The sequence below is a fragment of the Thunnus maccoyii genome, chromosome 5 (genome assembly GCF_910596095.1).
Source record: "Thunnus maccoyii chromosome 5, fThuMac1.1, whole genome shotgun sequence".
Taxonomy (NCBI): Eukaryota; Metazoa; Chordata; class Actinopteri; order Scombriformes; family Scombridae; genus Thunnus; species Thunnus maccoyii.
In genome coordinates this window covers 13,416,738-13,431,877 of record NC_056537.1, presented here as the reverse complement: position 1 = coordinate 13,431,877, position 15,140 = coordinate 13,416,738, and the positions used below count along the sequence as shown (strand labels likewise).

The following is a 15,140-nucleotide window of genomic DNA, read 5'->3' as shown; positions in this document are numbered from 1 at the left end:
GGCTAAGTTATTTTAAAATCACCCACCTTTAACATAAGCAAATCAAAAGTAATTGCAATTACACAATAATGTTTTTAATATATTTTCTCACTTATAAAAAACATTAAAAAGGCAGCATCTGTATATCAGCAGCACAGATACAGGTGTAAAACAGCTGCTACTGCAATTCCTCTCCTTGCCTATTGGTGGCGCCATGTCTAGAAGAGCAGGTCAGAACTGGCGCTGTGGCTCTGTAGTTGGGTGATATTGGCGCCTACCAGCCGCACAGGTGTGTGAAGATGGATTCAAACGTAACCGCGGCGCTGGGTTGGTGAAAGTGGCTTCCGTCCATACTTTGGATGATGGACTTCAAAAACATCCGGATCTAAAGAGACGAACTCTATCACTTGTGATGTCACTGTCACCTAGCAACAGAAAGTGGGATTAAACACCGATACTGTCTACTAACGGGGCCCTGGGGACACATCCTCACAGGTCAGTGTTGTAGCTAGCTGTTGGGCCTGCTATAATGTTTGTAGGCTTGCTATCTGAATGTGTTAAACGCAAAGTTCATCTTTTGGCATTAAGTATTTGCTGAATTGTGAGAGAGGTGCTAACGCAGTTAGTTTAACGGCTGAAAGATCGACGCAGCTAGCTACCCTAACTTCCTAACTAGCGATACATAATTTAAACTGACTGTTTTCTTTAATCTCAACTGAGATTAAAGAAACTGCGTGGTTATTTTGATTTTATTGTAACAAAAACATTGCTCTGTCTTCTAAATTTATTCTATTCTATTCAAAGGGGCTTTATTGGCAAGGGAAACATACTGTACGTTTACATTGCCAAAGCAAGTGTGAAATAAAAACAAAAATAGATAGTAACAGATAAGTAAAGATAACTTAAAAAACAGAAAAATATAGACATTGCAGTTAAATATAAATACAAATAAGTGAGGACTGTTTAACACTGCAACAATGTAATTTTTTTTAGAGAAATAGCCTATATTTCAAGATATCTGTTCAGTGTGTATGTGCATGTAAATTAACATTCACTCAGTAACATTAGGTCAAATGTTGTTGCTTTCTTTGCCTTTTCTTGGCATTGACCATAAGTAACTTTGTCATCTTTATGAAATTTCCGACTGGTAAATGTTTCCAGAAAATCCACTGCCATTCAAAATGCTTAGTTTTTGCAGTTTAAAACAAAACATGTTGCCACTCAGTAGTGACTGAATTTCTCCAAAATTGACCCAGAAACTGATTTAAACTGGGATGTTTTATCAGGTATCTATATCAAGTGTAATCCTGAACTTAATCTCAACATCAAGCAGTGCACGACTGCACACAAGTCAAATCAGTTTTATTTATAAAGACAAAACTCACAAATTACATATTTGCCTCAAAGGGCTTTACAGTCTTTACACAGTATGACACCTGCTATTCTTGGACCAAAAGGATAACAATTTTATGCCAGGTGGTTGGTTGTTTCATACAGAAATTCACCTTGGTTGTTGTAATTAAGTTCTCTCCCTACATTTCTACAGTATGTACCTTTTTGACTTTTTGTCAAAAAAAGAAAACAGATTTTGTCTGTTTTATGTCCATCGAAGCCTTGTAAGCCCTCCAACTGCCAGGTACCTAATGGAGGAAATGATTAGGAAGTTTACTTCCAGAAGCCTGGGCACTCGAAATAACTCTGCTGTGACATGAGGACACTTGAGCCCCTTTCACACATGCACTGCAACCCTGAAATTTTCTGGACATTACCCTGAGGAGCTGTATGTGTGAACGCAAATGTCCGAATCAGTAGGACCGGACATTAAATGGACTTTACCCTGCCAGCTCCTTAGTACAAGTCTGTAAAATGTCAGATTAAGCCCATGTGTGAAAACAGCAGTGGACTCTTCAGATAATTCACTATGAGTGAGTGGGCTATAACTGCTCTCTGCCATAAGTGTAACAAAATCCGGCAGTAACAGAGACGGTATGAGTAATATATCAAACAGCTGTTGAACAAGCAGAACATAAACTTACTCCCCTCTCATCCACAGCTGCTATTTTACACGTGTTTACACATTATATTTTAAATACAGCAGGCCAGCTAAGCTAGGCCTGAATGCTCTGTTGTGAAGCTATCACTAATGGGAGAGAGGACTTCCTGTGATTTCTCATAAAATAAAAGCAGTTTTATTTCTGGTGAAAAACTTAAAAACTCTGATTTACAACCACAGTGTACTTTTTGCGTCAAGTCCTGCCTCCTGCACCTCTCGCCTAAACCAAACTGAGTATTTCCAGTAAGTGAGAGCGCATCTGACGCAGACGATCTCCTGCTGCATGCTACATGTGTGAAAGGACAACTCCGGAAAGTTCATATGTAAAAACGGCTTCGGAGGACAATTGACTCTATTTAAAATGTAATAGTCTGTTTTGTTGTTATTGCACAATACTACTCAGCAGTGTCAGACTCAAGCTGCCAGGCTGTGTTAGTGAGCTCTGATATGGTGGTCTCATTCATATCTCTCCACATGGAGAGAAGAGTGGCAGCTTCACCAGACAGTAGTCATCACTGTGAGAAGAGCTGGAGGGCAGCAATCTTCTCTCTGCTGTCTCCCCGCTCACACACAGTGGTTGACACTCTGTCACTGCCTGATAAAACAATTGGACTGACACATGGCAGCGTGAATATACTGTATGAGCATAGCTGCACGTGCAGGAGTATGCACACACGAAACACACACTGACTGGCAGGTGCACATAAGCAGGTACTGGGCTTGCAGCCATGTAGGCACAACATTTCTGACTTCTTTTTGTCCTTCACATTTTTTGGTTTAGTGAGATAAGAATATACTACTTGCCCCCTTTGTCTGAGCCACGTTTCCTGAAGGATAATTATGATTCATGGTATAATGCCAATTTACATCAAATGTAAAATTCTAAAACGTTTTATGACCATGCTTGATAACATAAGCAATGTAAGCTTGTCGTATGGCCTACTTCTCATATAAAAACCATGATAATGCTCTTTTTAAAATTATAATGCCACACTGTGCTACTTGCATACATTAGCATGGATGTAAAGTTGCTGATTCAAGGATTCATTTGTACTTTGATATAAAGCTGAACAATTAATTGAAATTTTATCGAAATCGCAATATGGCCTACTGCAATTTTCAAACCGCAGGTGGTGCAATATTCGTTAAAGGAGAAACGTTTGTCAAAATACCATTTTAAATTAAATATTGTCATGCTGCAGAGATGTCCTAGCCCACACATTGTATTCTACAGACTTAAGAAAACATCTTTGTTTGGTACAGATCCCTGAAAAAATCACACCATAATCGTTTTAATATATTTTTCACTGAAAATGAGAATAATGATGTAAAAATGATCATTCCCTCTAATTTCACAAATCAGTCAAAATAATTCAAAATTGTTCAGCCCTACTCTGATGCAGAGTGGATGATAAAGGAGAGCACTTGATGTGTCATTAAACATCTGTCCTTGGCTGATAATGACAGAGAACTGTAATCTACACAGCATTGATTTTAAAGGCAGACTGGTGTGTTATTTCCTCCAAGACCGCACAATGATGCCATTAAGGTCATAGCAGGTAGAGGTCACACTCCATTGTATCTGTCTGCCTTTTATTCCTGCTTTCTATCTCAGCCATAGATTTTCTTGTACAAAGATTATGGGTTGTATATCAGAGTCATATATCTTCCAACTCTATAAAGTGTCCTTCCATCTCTCCAAATGTGGCTTGGTGAGAGTAACATTTGGAAAATGACCACAAGCAACAATTTGTCAAGCTGTACTGGCTGGTGTGCTCAATTCACTTTCTTCTTCTCTACGATAGCAGAATTACAGTTGAGCGTTCGCTGACCTAATGCAATAGAGGCTCCATACGGACAGAGTAATGTGATTTCCCAGGCTTTTATTCTGTGTCTGTGGCTGGATAGAGAGGAGCCCTGAAGAGATGGCATCTGAATTGGGGATGGCTGCTTAAGAGAGGCAGCCATTGAGCGAGAGAGGGAAAGACATAATGCTTGTGACATGGACCGCAGCAAGTAGCTGCCGTGATGTGGAATATTGGAGAGAAGGATAAGGACACACCAGGGTCAAGTGATTCTAATAATGTTCACAGTGAAGCATCGTTGAACCTCTGCTATTGACTATGGCAGTGTATTGACCTATTTTCTTCTCTGCAGGTCAACTCAGGTTAGAGGTGTGGTGCTGGTCTGCTAACTTATCCAATATGCTAACCAACAATGCTGACCTTGAGATTTGTAGCCATGGCAGCAGTTTGTTAATGTCAATATCAATGAAAGTGGTCCCAGAACGTGGAACTACATACAGTACAGTCAATACGCTTTTCTCAAAACATTGCTTGCCCATCAGTACATTGCTGATTTACTTGAAGGAGACCTGCATTTTACAAAAGGATTTTTTATTATTTTAAACTATAAGCCCAGTGTAGCCATACAATCTTCCCACTTGCTGACATTTTTGGTGTTATGTAAAGAAGAAAAAGGAAGACACATGAAACTAACTGTCTAAATTGTATAACTTTGGTGTAAGTTACCAGTTACATGCTAAACAGAGCATATTTATGTCATGTTGGTTTTAAGTTCCATTAAGCGTTGCTTTTGATATATTGAAACATTTAAGTCCCTGTAATGAATGACTCTATTGCTGTTTTTCCGCCTTGGGTGGTCAAAATTACGTAATGCAGCTTTCAAGTTGAATTATATTTCATCATAAAGATGACACAGAGACAAAATTGAGGTCACATATAATCGCCTAATGTCCACCAGAATATTTAACAATGTACCCTTAAGCTCTGCTTTCGAAAGATATTTTGGTACAGATTTAGGCGGTGTAAGTATTTCAAGAGCTTACAAGAGCACATTTTGTACCTATTTGACAGGACTATGCTATTATAAATAAAAGTGCATCCACTCTGATCTTGAATCAGTGTTAGTTGTGGCCTGGCTCAGGCCTCTGAATCTCTGCCCACTTTTAAAATATTGCTGAGTTTTTCATAGTTCTGGATTTGCTGTCGTGAAAGGCTTTTCCTCCAGTTGGAGAAACTACTGATCCAGTCAGCACCTTTTTATAGGTGGGACCAAGGTTAAGAACGTCACCTAATTGTGCCAGAGCCAGAATCCAAGCAAATATAGAAACAAGCATGGATACAAATCGGTGCAGCTTTCGAGGCTATAAATGAAACTGACTGAAATAACAGCTATTAAGCCGGAGCAACGCCATGCATTGAAAGCACACCCCCCCAGAGGATTTCCAAAAAGTTTATTTTATAAATTGGCCCTCAGGTTCTTGTGGAAATATAGTATTAGGTGATATATAAGGAACGATTGAAATGGGCCTCATACAAGAACCACTCATACGAACAGATTTGTAGAGACAATTTGTGGCATTCATCAATTTTCTGGGATAATGAACGGCTTCCCCAACACCCTTCTTCACAAGGAGAGAAACACTTGTTTGATTTACAATTATAACATCTTAATCCAAATGAATTGGGAGTTTAAATATGATACCAAAATCAACTGAAATGAAATATATAACTAAAACAAAATTAATGCAAAATTAATATTCTGTTCACCATATTATCATCATAGTGTCTTTTTAGTTTTTATGATTTTTATTGGCATATTTTGGCGCAGCAACTTCTACATTTTTACAGTTGCTAGGAAACTTCTCTCTCTCTCTGATAGCTGCCTCCGTGTCTCTCTACAGGTCTGTGTCCGTGATCATCTTCTGTTAGAGCTGACAGTGCAACATCACCTACTGTAGGCTATAATATTCTCTCCTCTAATATCACTGTCTGTCACAGGACCGCCTCTCATATTAGTCATGGAACGATTTGCTATGGAAAGATGTTTTTTACCATCTAACTTCATGTCAAAGCATTCCCTCTTTATTTCTGTCACAGTACAGTTCTGCTCTGATAACATGTCGATGTATCAATATTTACTCATTGTTTCGGGTCCCCTACTACTGACACTCATGAACTTATTATGTTTTTGTCTGCTGATTTCTGATAACAGGACTTGAAGATCTGTGGTGTGAAATTCTTATTTTTACTCTTTTCCATAATGAAGGATCAAGTAAAGGCGGGTGAGAGGCTTCAGGTTTCAGTGATAAGTGAGACTGAAATACCCCCTTTCAAACAAAACGTTAACAAAATGGCAATTCAGTCAGAGCATCATGTTCTATTGCTTGTGCTTAAAAAGCCTTTTTGGCTTAGCCAGTGGGGCTGGACCTCAGAATGGAAAACAAATTGTGACCTCAAAGTCTGGTTGGTGTAAATAGTATTGGTCATTGAGAGGTAATTTTAGAAGGTAATCAATTTAAATGATTTCTTCAGCAGCACTGATGAAGTTTAGATTAGTACCTAACATTTGAGCAGAGATCTAATTTATAGTATGTATTCACCAGGAATGGAATATGAGCAGGTAGTTGTGTTATAGTGCTAACAAAAATAAGTCTATATTCATATATTGATACCCCACCTTTTGAAGTTTGCCTTCTAAAATTTGGATTCTTTCATTAATGTGTTAAATTTGTCCTCTGGCTCAGTGTTTCATCTCATAGGTCATTTTCCTGTCCCTGTTGGCTAATCTGTCACTGGCTGTGATCCCATCTCCACTCTCAATCACAGACGTGCCCTCAAGGTACCATGACATCCACACTGCCTGTTTACAGCAGGGTCATAAAGAACCTTGCCTGCATCAATATTCCCATATCAGCCCCCTCTGTTGCACTACAAACCACACACTCACAGCCAGAGAAGCATCTGATCGAGGTTGTGTAATCGTTCTGGTAGCCAACAGCCCTGTGCTCTCAGGATCTAAAAGGCTCTTCAATTTTCTACTGTACCTGAGACAGTAAAGGCATAATAAGCTCATTACTGAGATAAATGCTGTGGAGTACAGCGTGCATTAGTCTGTGTGTGTAATTTCATGCACGCATGTGAGTGCACTGTATATATCCACATCAGAGAGAATGTAATCCTTGACCAGGGATTGTAATGAAGTGAACCGCAAGGCTAGCTGAGCATGGTTTTATATGCTAATAGCTATTGTAACTCTGAATCTAGATTGGCTATTAGTGTGCATACTGAATGTAACAAACTGACAGTTTTTTCTCGTCGATCCTTACTACTGAAAATCTTCTGCAGCTGTATGAATAAATTATTCCTACTTATTTAGGGCAAACTTCGTTCATGGACATGTTAAGCCAAAAATACAAGGCTGGCTGCATTATAATCTACCACCAGCAGCCACATGGGAAATACAATTTCACTGTCTTATTCCTTGATAAACAAAGGAGGACACACACTGGCGGGGAAGAAGAACTTCATTATCTGTTATTGTGTATTTTTAATAGAATCTTTTATTAGGCTTTAAGACCTTTGCAGTAGTTCTTTATTGCAGTTATGGATTTGCTTATTTGGAGAGAATTGTTTGACTAGTGTTATTAAAAACAGACAATTTGATAATACAAACATTTTCAACATTTTCCTTTAGTTTCATTAAATAACTTCCAGCAGAAAACATATCATCTGAGGATTCTATTCTTTTTGAATTAAAGCAATATTTGTTTTGCTTTTTTTTTACTCTGCTCAATATGTGCTCTCCCTGTCACAGTCCCTATCCTAACATGAAGTCATGCTCAATTCATCACACCAAAATAAGGCAACTGTAGATTTTCCATTTGGCTCAAGTGACTGTTAAGCGAAACAGACTTGGTTTTGATTACATCTGGTTCATGTCAAACGAGATGATGAGGACCACGGTGTTCTGTTGTGTGTGAGAAATGTGAATGTTCCTCTTTTACCCTAAAAGCAGTGATTGTTAACAGCACCTCCATAGCTTCTGAGCTATAGCAACATAGCACATTACACTACTTTACTACTTCCTTTCCTTTCCTACCTCTCCACGTTTAACCTGTCTTTGTTGCATCCTCATACCTACAGTCTCATTTCAGTCTGCGGGCCTCCCCTCAGAGGGCTTCCAGGCAATAAGGTCAGTGGTCACTGGGGAATGCAGGGTCTGGTGTCAGAGCAAGTGGCATGGTGATGAATGGGAGTAATCTCACAGCTGTTACAGAATCACAAACACTTTACTTGGGGGAGGGGGAATAGGAAACCTTTTGCTGCGTTAGGTGAGTGAACACAAAATTTATTATAAATATACATTTACATAACAATTCCTATTTCTCATCTCTATATATTTATATATATACCTTGTTTCCCCTATACTGTACATGTATTCATTATGTACACAATGTACTGTATGTTGCTACCATTACAAAAAGCCATGCAATATCTACAGTACAGTATATGGTATATCTATGAAACCTACTTTTGTTCTCAATAAATAGTAATAAATTATCCACCTCTTGTTTTTGTACATTCTATTGCACATATGATTTACATAACTGCTTTGGATTAACATTTTCCCTTTTTCATCATGACCTGATGTCAGTTTTAGCTGCTTTTATTGCCTTTATATCCAAAAGATATGAGTTCCATCACTCCACATCCTCAGAGGACAGACATTTCTGTCTGGCGTCTTTGTCCTCAAATGTCACCTTTTTGTTCCTCTTTGGGTCGATCCAGGAGTTGTGGATAATGGCATTATTAGGAGTAGGATCTGCCTCAATGATCGACACCACTCTCTTCTTCATCTTGCTTTTCAGGACTTTCTGGAACTTCTGCCTAGTGAAGGCATAGAGCAGAGGGTGAAAGATAGTGGTCCCATATGCCATGACCAGAAAGCCCAGTCTCAACTTGACCATCAGGTCACTTGGGCCCACACTGAGGATGACTGTGTTGAGTACTGTGATGGGCGTCCAGCACAGCAGGAAGGTAGACACAATCAGGAGAGACATCCTGAAAACCCTTTTTTGGCGCTCTCGCCTCTCGCGATGGCGCTTCACAGCTCTGCGCAAGGCAATGATGACAGAGACAGAGGTACGCATGCCCAGTGTGGGGTTTCGGCTGCCGCTGCTCTGGGATCCATCTGTGGCCTCTTGCTGCGTTGTCATGGCTGTCATGGATGGACGCTTTTTTCTGCGGGCCTTCTTCTTCTGTGAGGCGTGGAAACGTGTACCTATACGAATATTGAGTGCCTGCAGGATCTTCGAGTAGGTAATGAGCATGACAACAGCAGTAAAGAAGAAAATGGGAATCTGAGCCAGCAAGTGGTAATAGAGGCCAAGTTCTGTGTAGTACTGGTTAGTGTGGACCACGTTCTCCACTACTGTCTGGTTGAGCTCAGCATGGCCCTGGGCAAAGAAGCCCACCTCAATAAAGGGAACCAGAAAACTAACAAAGGACAGCACCCAAATGGCAGCCAGCAGGGCAAGGGCACGGCCCATGGTCAGAACCCGGTTGGCTGGTTTGACTGAGATGTCATAGCGATCAAGGGTGATGGCGAGCACATTAGCAGCTGTGGCAACACTAGCAAAGGAGACACAGGCCTCATGAAAGCAGCAGACGAGGGCAGTGTCTCCCTCCAGAGAGAGCAGTACCACCACAATGGTGAGCGGGATACAGCACACACAGACCAGCACATCCAACACATGGAGGTTCATAGTGACAATGTTACTGACAGAGCTAATGAGGTTTGACTTCATACAGTAGAGGGCAAGCACGGTGAGGTTGGAGCTCAGGCCCAGGAGGATTTCCAGCATGAGAAAGCCAGTTAAGGAGACCTGGAAACTAATGGGATAGGGATACGGACTGGGTGTTGCAGGACTCATGGTGCGGGTGATGGGTTCTGTGTTGTCGGTGACCGTGACGTTGCTCATGGTGGCTTCTTCTTTCAGGCAGGGAAGGATATGCATTATCCTGCATGTAGAGAGAAGAGAGATTTATGAAAAGGAAAGAAAAGAGATCTGTGTTTGTGCATCTTTAAAATGATGTAATTAACACACACGTGAGAATATCCTTGTCAGATGGACTGCTGCAAGATATCAAATGATAAGGAAGCATTTTGGATTTGAATGAGAAATGCTGAGAGCCGACACTTTAATGGAGCTGGTACTTTTTTCCTGCCATGCCCTGCAGATTAGATTGTTTCACTACGTACTTGGCATGACTAACTAGTAACTGTCTTGCCCCTATCAGTTTGTACTATTGTTGTAACCATCCTTGATCAGACTGTTGCATCCACAGTGGAGGCACATCACATAAAATAAGCACTTTTGAACAAATTAAATTCTTGGTTTGTTTTGGCTTTGCAGTGGCTTAGCTGTTGCTTCATGTACTTTTTGAGCCTTTACCGAACAATGCACTCAAGCTGACACAGTTTTAATGTATTAGCATTTATGCATAATGAATATGGACCAGAGGTCATGAAGGTCATTATGAAGAAAGCAGATTTTAGCCCCATTCGGACACAATTAGTATTCCAGGGGGGAGGCAGGTAATAAATTTTTCGTTATGGTCCACTGTAACAAAACTTATTTCTTCATTTTAGTCATTGCCAAGTTGCAGAAGGTGGTTCATAATTGACAAGAATACAGTTCTGCAGGAAAAAGAAATGTTTATCTCATCCCCAGTGGGCTTCCAATTCTCACAGATGCACTTTAAAAAACAACTAAGAACTAAATAATTGAAAATCCAACGAGTGCACCAAAAAACAGTAGGTATGACATTAGGTGGGAATGTAATTAATATTGGATTGGGGGGGGGGATTTAAATACACATGCACTCCAGACTGAATTAAAATAACTGATTAGCACATGCAATATTAAAATCAGTCAACCTCCCCTAGAGAAATAAATCCAATCTGAATGAGGCTCTAGATGACAAGGAGAAAAACAAATGGTTTCCAGTCATATTTACCCTTCCCTCCAGCACTATCTGAGTACCGGGGCTGTGTAATCAGGCCATAGAGTCCATGTTAGATCCACAGAGACGAGCATCACATCCAAACATAGCCAGTGGAAAAGTGTTTCCGCTTCAGCAGAGCCACCCCTGTGAGGCTTTTCCTTTCACTGCTATTCCCTCCCGGACAGGCTGACAGCCAGAAATGCACCTGTCCGTCTCACCAAAGACTGTCTATGGGCTGCCAGCTCTTTCTTCCTGACCTCGGTGGCAAGAAAGCTAGGGAATCAGCCAACTGCATCCAGTGGAGGTGAGAGAATATAGTCTAATGTCCTTTACAGACTTTTTTTCAGACTGGTCCGTTTACTTTGGTTATGGTGGGAGCATTGACTGATGAGTGGAACAGGGATAAGATGTCGGAGCCACCTCCTGTTTATAATCTCATGATATTCCCAGGCAAGAGGGACACCGCCAACCAAGAAAACAAAAGAAACACAGACTCTTTCCTTTGCACAAGGCTGGAATGCACTGCTCATAGTATGATCCAAATCCTTGCTTTTTGCTTTTTTGTCCCCAGTGAGAAGATAGTAGTTAGATCTGTAAATCTAAAAAAAATGTTACATCCATTAGCTTGTATTCCAAGTGACAGAGTTTGTCAGTCAGCCATAGATTCCCCAGTGCACACCATAGTAATGTCCAGAATCTGTCCAGGAGAGGTCAGTGCATCCGGGCAGCATCCAGGCCCATGCCTCCCCTGGGAGCACTAATGGAACAGGCCTTCACTGTCCACCTTTCTCATCAGTCTCTGAATGCCTGGCTCCAGCAGCCATTGACTTGTAAATCGAGCACAGGTCTCCAGTTTGCCCCTCGACATTTTGAACCCTCAATCACTGGAGATTGCGTGAGTCGAGCAGATTATTACAGTGCATGTATGTCCAATCACCATAACGTGTGATCACCATGACATTTGTGATCAGCAGTATTTTTACATGCATGGGAGGGGGGTTGATACAGCGATTTCAGTAGAAGGTCATCCTCATGAGGAAGTGGCAGTGAGTTCATCAGACAGAGAGCCTGCCATGTAGATTTACACAAAGATGCTGCACAAGAATCAGACTTAAGGCGGCGGGACCTGTATACTACATCATCCGTCTGTTCTTCAATCCCAAATCTTTCTTACACGGTGACCTGAAGAGAGAGAAAGGAAAGGGTAATGGGCAATAGAGATAGGGAGAGAGAGTAGGAGGAGTAGGAGAGGGAAGTGTGGGGGATGCGTTAGTGAAAATAAACATTTCCTAAGTAGAGAGGCGACAAGGAAAGTCTCATTAGCATAGCAACAAGCCTCTGATGTCTTATCATGTTCCTGTGCATCGCCTGATGCACTTCACATCTTTGCTATTGCATTAACATAACAGTAGCACTATTAAAGGGCTGCATGAAAGCAACTGGTATTTTACATCTCAGCCACCCATTTTCAGATTGAAGATTAACTGTAGTTATATTTTGCTATTCTTGTTGCGTATAGTGTAAATTATTACGGGGATATGCCTGTTGTAAATTATTCTATGTCTGTTGTACAGCCACAGTGGTGATGAAATGGTCATACAATTTTCATGATAGGGCAGACTTGCTTAGAGCTTTAGCGCAGTGTGATCCTCGGGGAACTTGTCATAAAGACAGGGATGCCTCCTCGTGTGTCAGTATACGTGATCCATGTAATCTCTTCAGAGGAACATGTCGGTCATTCTTCAAGGTTGTTTCAGAGAGGGATGCCATACTTTAGCCACAATGTCAGCACATATGAGCAATAAGTACCATGCTTGTGTTCCATGAAAAAGAGATTGAGCTTGCATACTAAATTCTGTAGGAATATAAGTGCACTTTGCATATCAAATTTCTCGTTTGGCAAAGCCTCACTGTTCTGAATATAATATAATTGTTTAATTTAATCACTGTACAAGGAGGCTGTTCAAGAGTATTATGTTTACAGTAACATCTACTTGGAATTACAAGTTTAAGGCTGAGCATACAGTATTTAAATCAATTACAAGTAGGTTTCACTTAAATCACAACAGTATGTTTCTAAATAAAAGTCTTTCAACATAAACTGAAGTTACTCAGGAAATGACATTGATAATGGTTTCTAATCCCGTGCATTTGTTTTTTTGTTTAATGGGGATGATTGTCGTTCAGTTTTCTTCGCTTTCACATACGTGCCGCTCAGCGGAGTGCTGTAAATCAAACCAATAAGTAGAGTGCCCCATCAAAACACAGCAAAGCTCACCATGCAGGGTAAACACAGACGCTCCGGAGCTGGTCCATACACCACGCTGTCCCCTCTGCTTCCAGCTCTGCAACAATCTAGGTCGACTGATACCAACTGCTGGTTTATCATCTGCTCCTTCCAGCAGTAATCCAAGAATTAGGAATGAATATTGATGAACATACACGGGTCACACAACTGACAGATGTTCTTTCCCTTCCTGAGTCCCGCAGAGAAAAAAAAAACATGTCCATAGAGATTAGTCCTGACAGGGATGTTGGTGGGATTCTTCTTTTCCTCCCTTTGTCCCCTTTTTTTTCCTCTCATCCATCCATATGGACTGGTGTGTGAATACTCCTCATCTCATCAACTCTCTGTTGCGCTCCCTCCCTGCCTAACTGTCTGGATAGGAGTGCAAACCATCACACTCTTGGTATCTCTCTATCTCCCGCTCTGCTCTCCTCTCTTCTCTCTCTTTCTCACTCCCTCATCACCCCCCCACTCCCCACAACCCTCCCTCCTCTCTTACTGCGGAGGTTTGCAGTGCTCCCCCATTCCTGATTGGTCTTCTGTAATAGGCTTAACCCTTTCCTCTCCAGCTAGGGGAGGTATTTCCTATTGTTCTGACTCTATCCTCTCTTCTCTGCCAGTAACTGTGACATCCCGTGTGGGGCTGTAGTGATTTGGAAAAAAGCTTCTACTACGCTTTTGCACAGGGACTCTAGATGCCACTGCACTAAACACAGAACATGCTGCAGAGTCGGATAGGCAGAGTGTTGAAGGCAAAATAAAAAATGCTGGCATGATGTATTAATTAGCTTTGTCACAATGTAATGAACAAGTAATGTGTTTATGCACCGTAGGGGAAACGATGAGGATGGAAAGCCTGTAGAGAGAAGCAATATTTTTTGTATTGATTTTGTGTACATGCATAGGTCTTAATATGCGTGTGCAAGTGAGCATGAGAGGCAGCGAGACTGACAGAAGATAAATTCTTGCAGCTGTGAGTGGGAGAAATGGATTATGCAGGAAAGAATGAAAGTCAGAGAAGAAGAGATAGAGGATACTGGATCAGATTGATAGTTTCAATTAAGTTGCTCTCTCAGATCAGTAAGAGGTTGACCACCCTCGATTCTTTTGTCAAGGCTCATTTGTCAGGTGCAATTATTGCCAGAGGGCATCCTGGTACCTGACAGCCTCCAGTAAAGAAGAGGGGGGCATCTGTTGCTCTGGCATGGCTAGCTAATAAACTAATGATTAAAATCCACAGAAAATACATCAGATGTTGTTATTCTGATGGTGACAGTTCAATAATTGCACTCTGTCAGGCAGATGTTTCAGTTTGTTTTCAAGACATTTAAATTTGACTTGCTGCTCTTCGGAATAGAGATCAGAGGTTTAGAAGGGTGTAATGACAAAACAGTCGATCAATCAGCCAACAGAAAATTAAGCAACAAATTTGGTAATCAAGGTAATAAAGTTATTCATTAAATTCATTTATCAAGTAAAAATGCCAAACACGCACTAGTTCCAGCTTCTCAAATGTTAGAATTTGCTGCGTTTCTCAGTTTAATATTGTTGTAAATTAAATGTCTTTGGTCTGTTTGTTGGACAGAACATGCAATGGCAAGACATCAACAGACATGTTTCACTGTTTTCTGACATTTTGACTAAATTAATTGATAATTAATTGATCATTGCACCTTTAAATGTTGACAGTGTGATTTCTCCACGTCACATGACCCACGTAATGTTTCATTTGGAGTTTCTTGATGACATCTCTTTCTCAATACCAAAGACAACCCTTTAATGTAAAACAAATTAGAGGTCAAGAGGAAGAACTCAAGTGCAATCTGGTATTATCGAGGGCATCGGATACCCCTGATCATAGACCACTACTTATTGCAAGATTAAGATGAGCAAACAGTGTCACATCTTTAAGCTTGTCATCAAGTCTAATTCTCACTAGATCTTCACATTACAAGATGTGGAACTTGGCATCTGTGTTGAAAGGGATTGTGTGTGTGTGTGTGTGTGC

At 40.7% G+C, this 15,140-nt stretch overlaps 1 protein-coding gene and 1 long non-coding RNA gene across 3 annotated transcripts; one reads left to right on the top strand and one right to left on the bottom strand.

Moving 5' to 3' along the window:
- Positions 1 to 114: 114 nt before the first annotated feature.
- LOC121897009 lies at positions 115 to 8,789 on the top strand. The gene is made up of 4 exons (XR_006096164.1): positions 115 to 474; positions 5,739 to 6,676; positions 7,981 to 8,029; positions 8,706 to 8,789. It is a non-coding gene; the product is annotated as an uncharacterized LOC121897009 (long non-coding RNA).
- Positions 7,983 to 13,556, bottom strand: LOC121897008 (G-protein coupled receptor 22-like). 2 transcript variants are annotated; one of them, XM_042411236.1, is made up of 3 exons: positions 13,124 to 13,556; positions 10,858 to 12,027; positions 7,983 to 9,858 (listed from the first exon to the last, which is right to left on the bottom strand). In XM_042411236.1, exon 3 carries the CDS (start codon positions 9,852 to 9,854, stop codon positions 8,538 to 8,540), a length of 1,317 nt encoding a protein of 438 aa, XP_042267170.1. In that variant the 5' UTR covers positions 9,855 to 9,858; positions 10,858 to 12,027; positions 13,124 to 13,556; the 3' UTR covers positions 7,983 to 8,537. The 2 variants fall into 2 exon arrangements, with proteins under 2 accessions (XP_042267170.1, XP_042267169.1); XM_042411235.1 differs by having other exon boundaries at positions 10,858 to 13,556.
- Positions 13,557 to 15,140: the final 1,584 nt, after the last annotated feature.

Excerpts from the sequence above, each read along its gene's own strand:
- LOC121897008 (XM_042411235.1), bottom strand. The coding sequence starts at position 9,854 with ATGCATATCCTTCCCTGCCTGAAAGAAGAAGCCACCATGAGCAACGTC.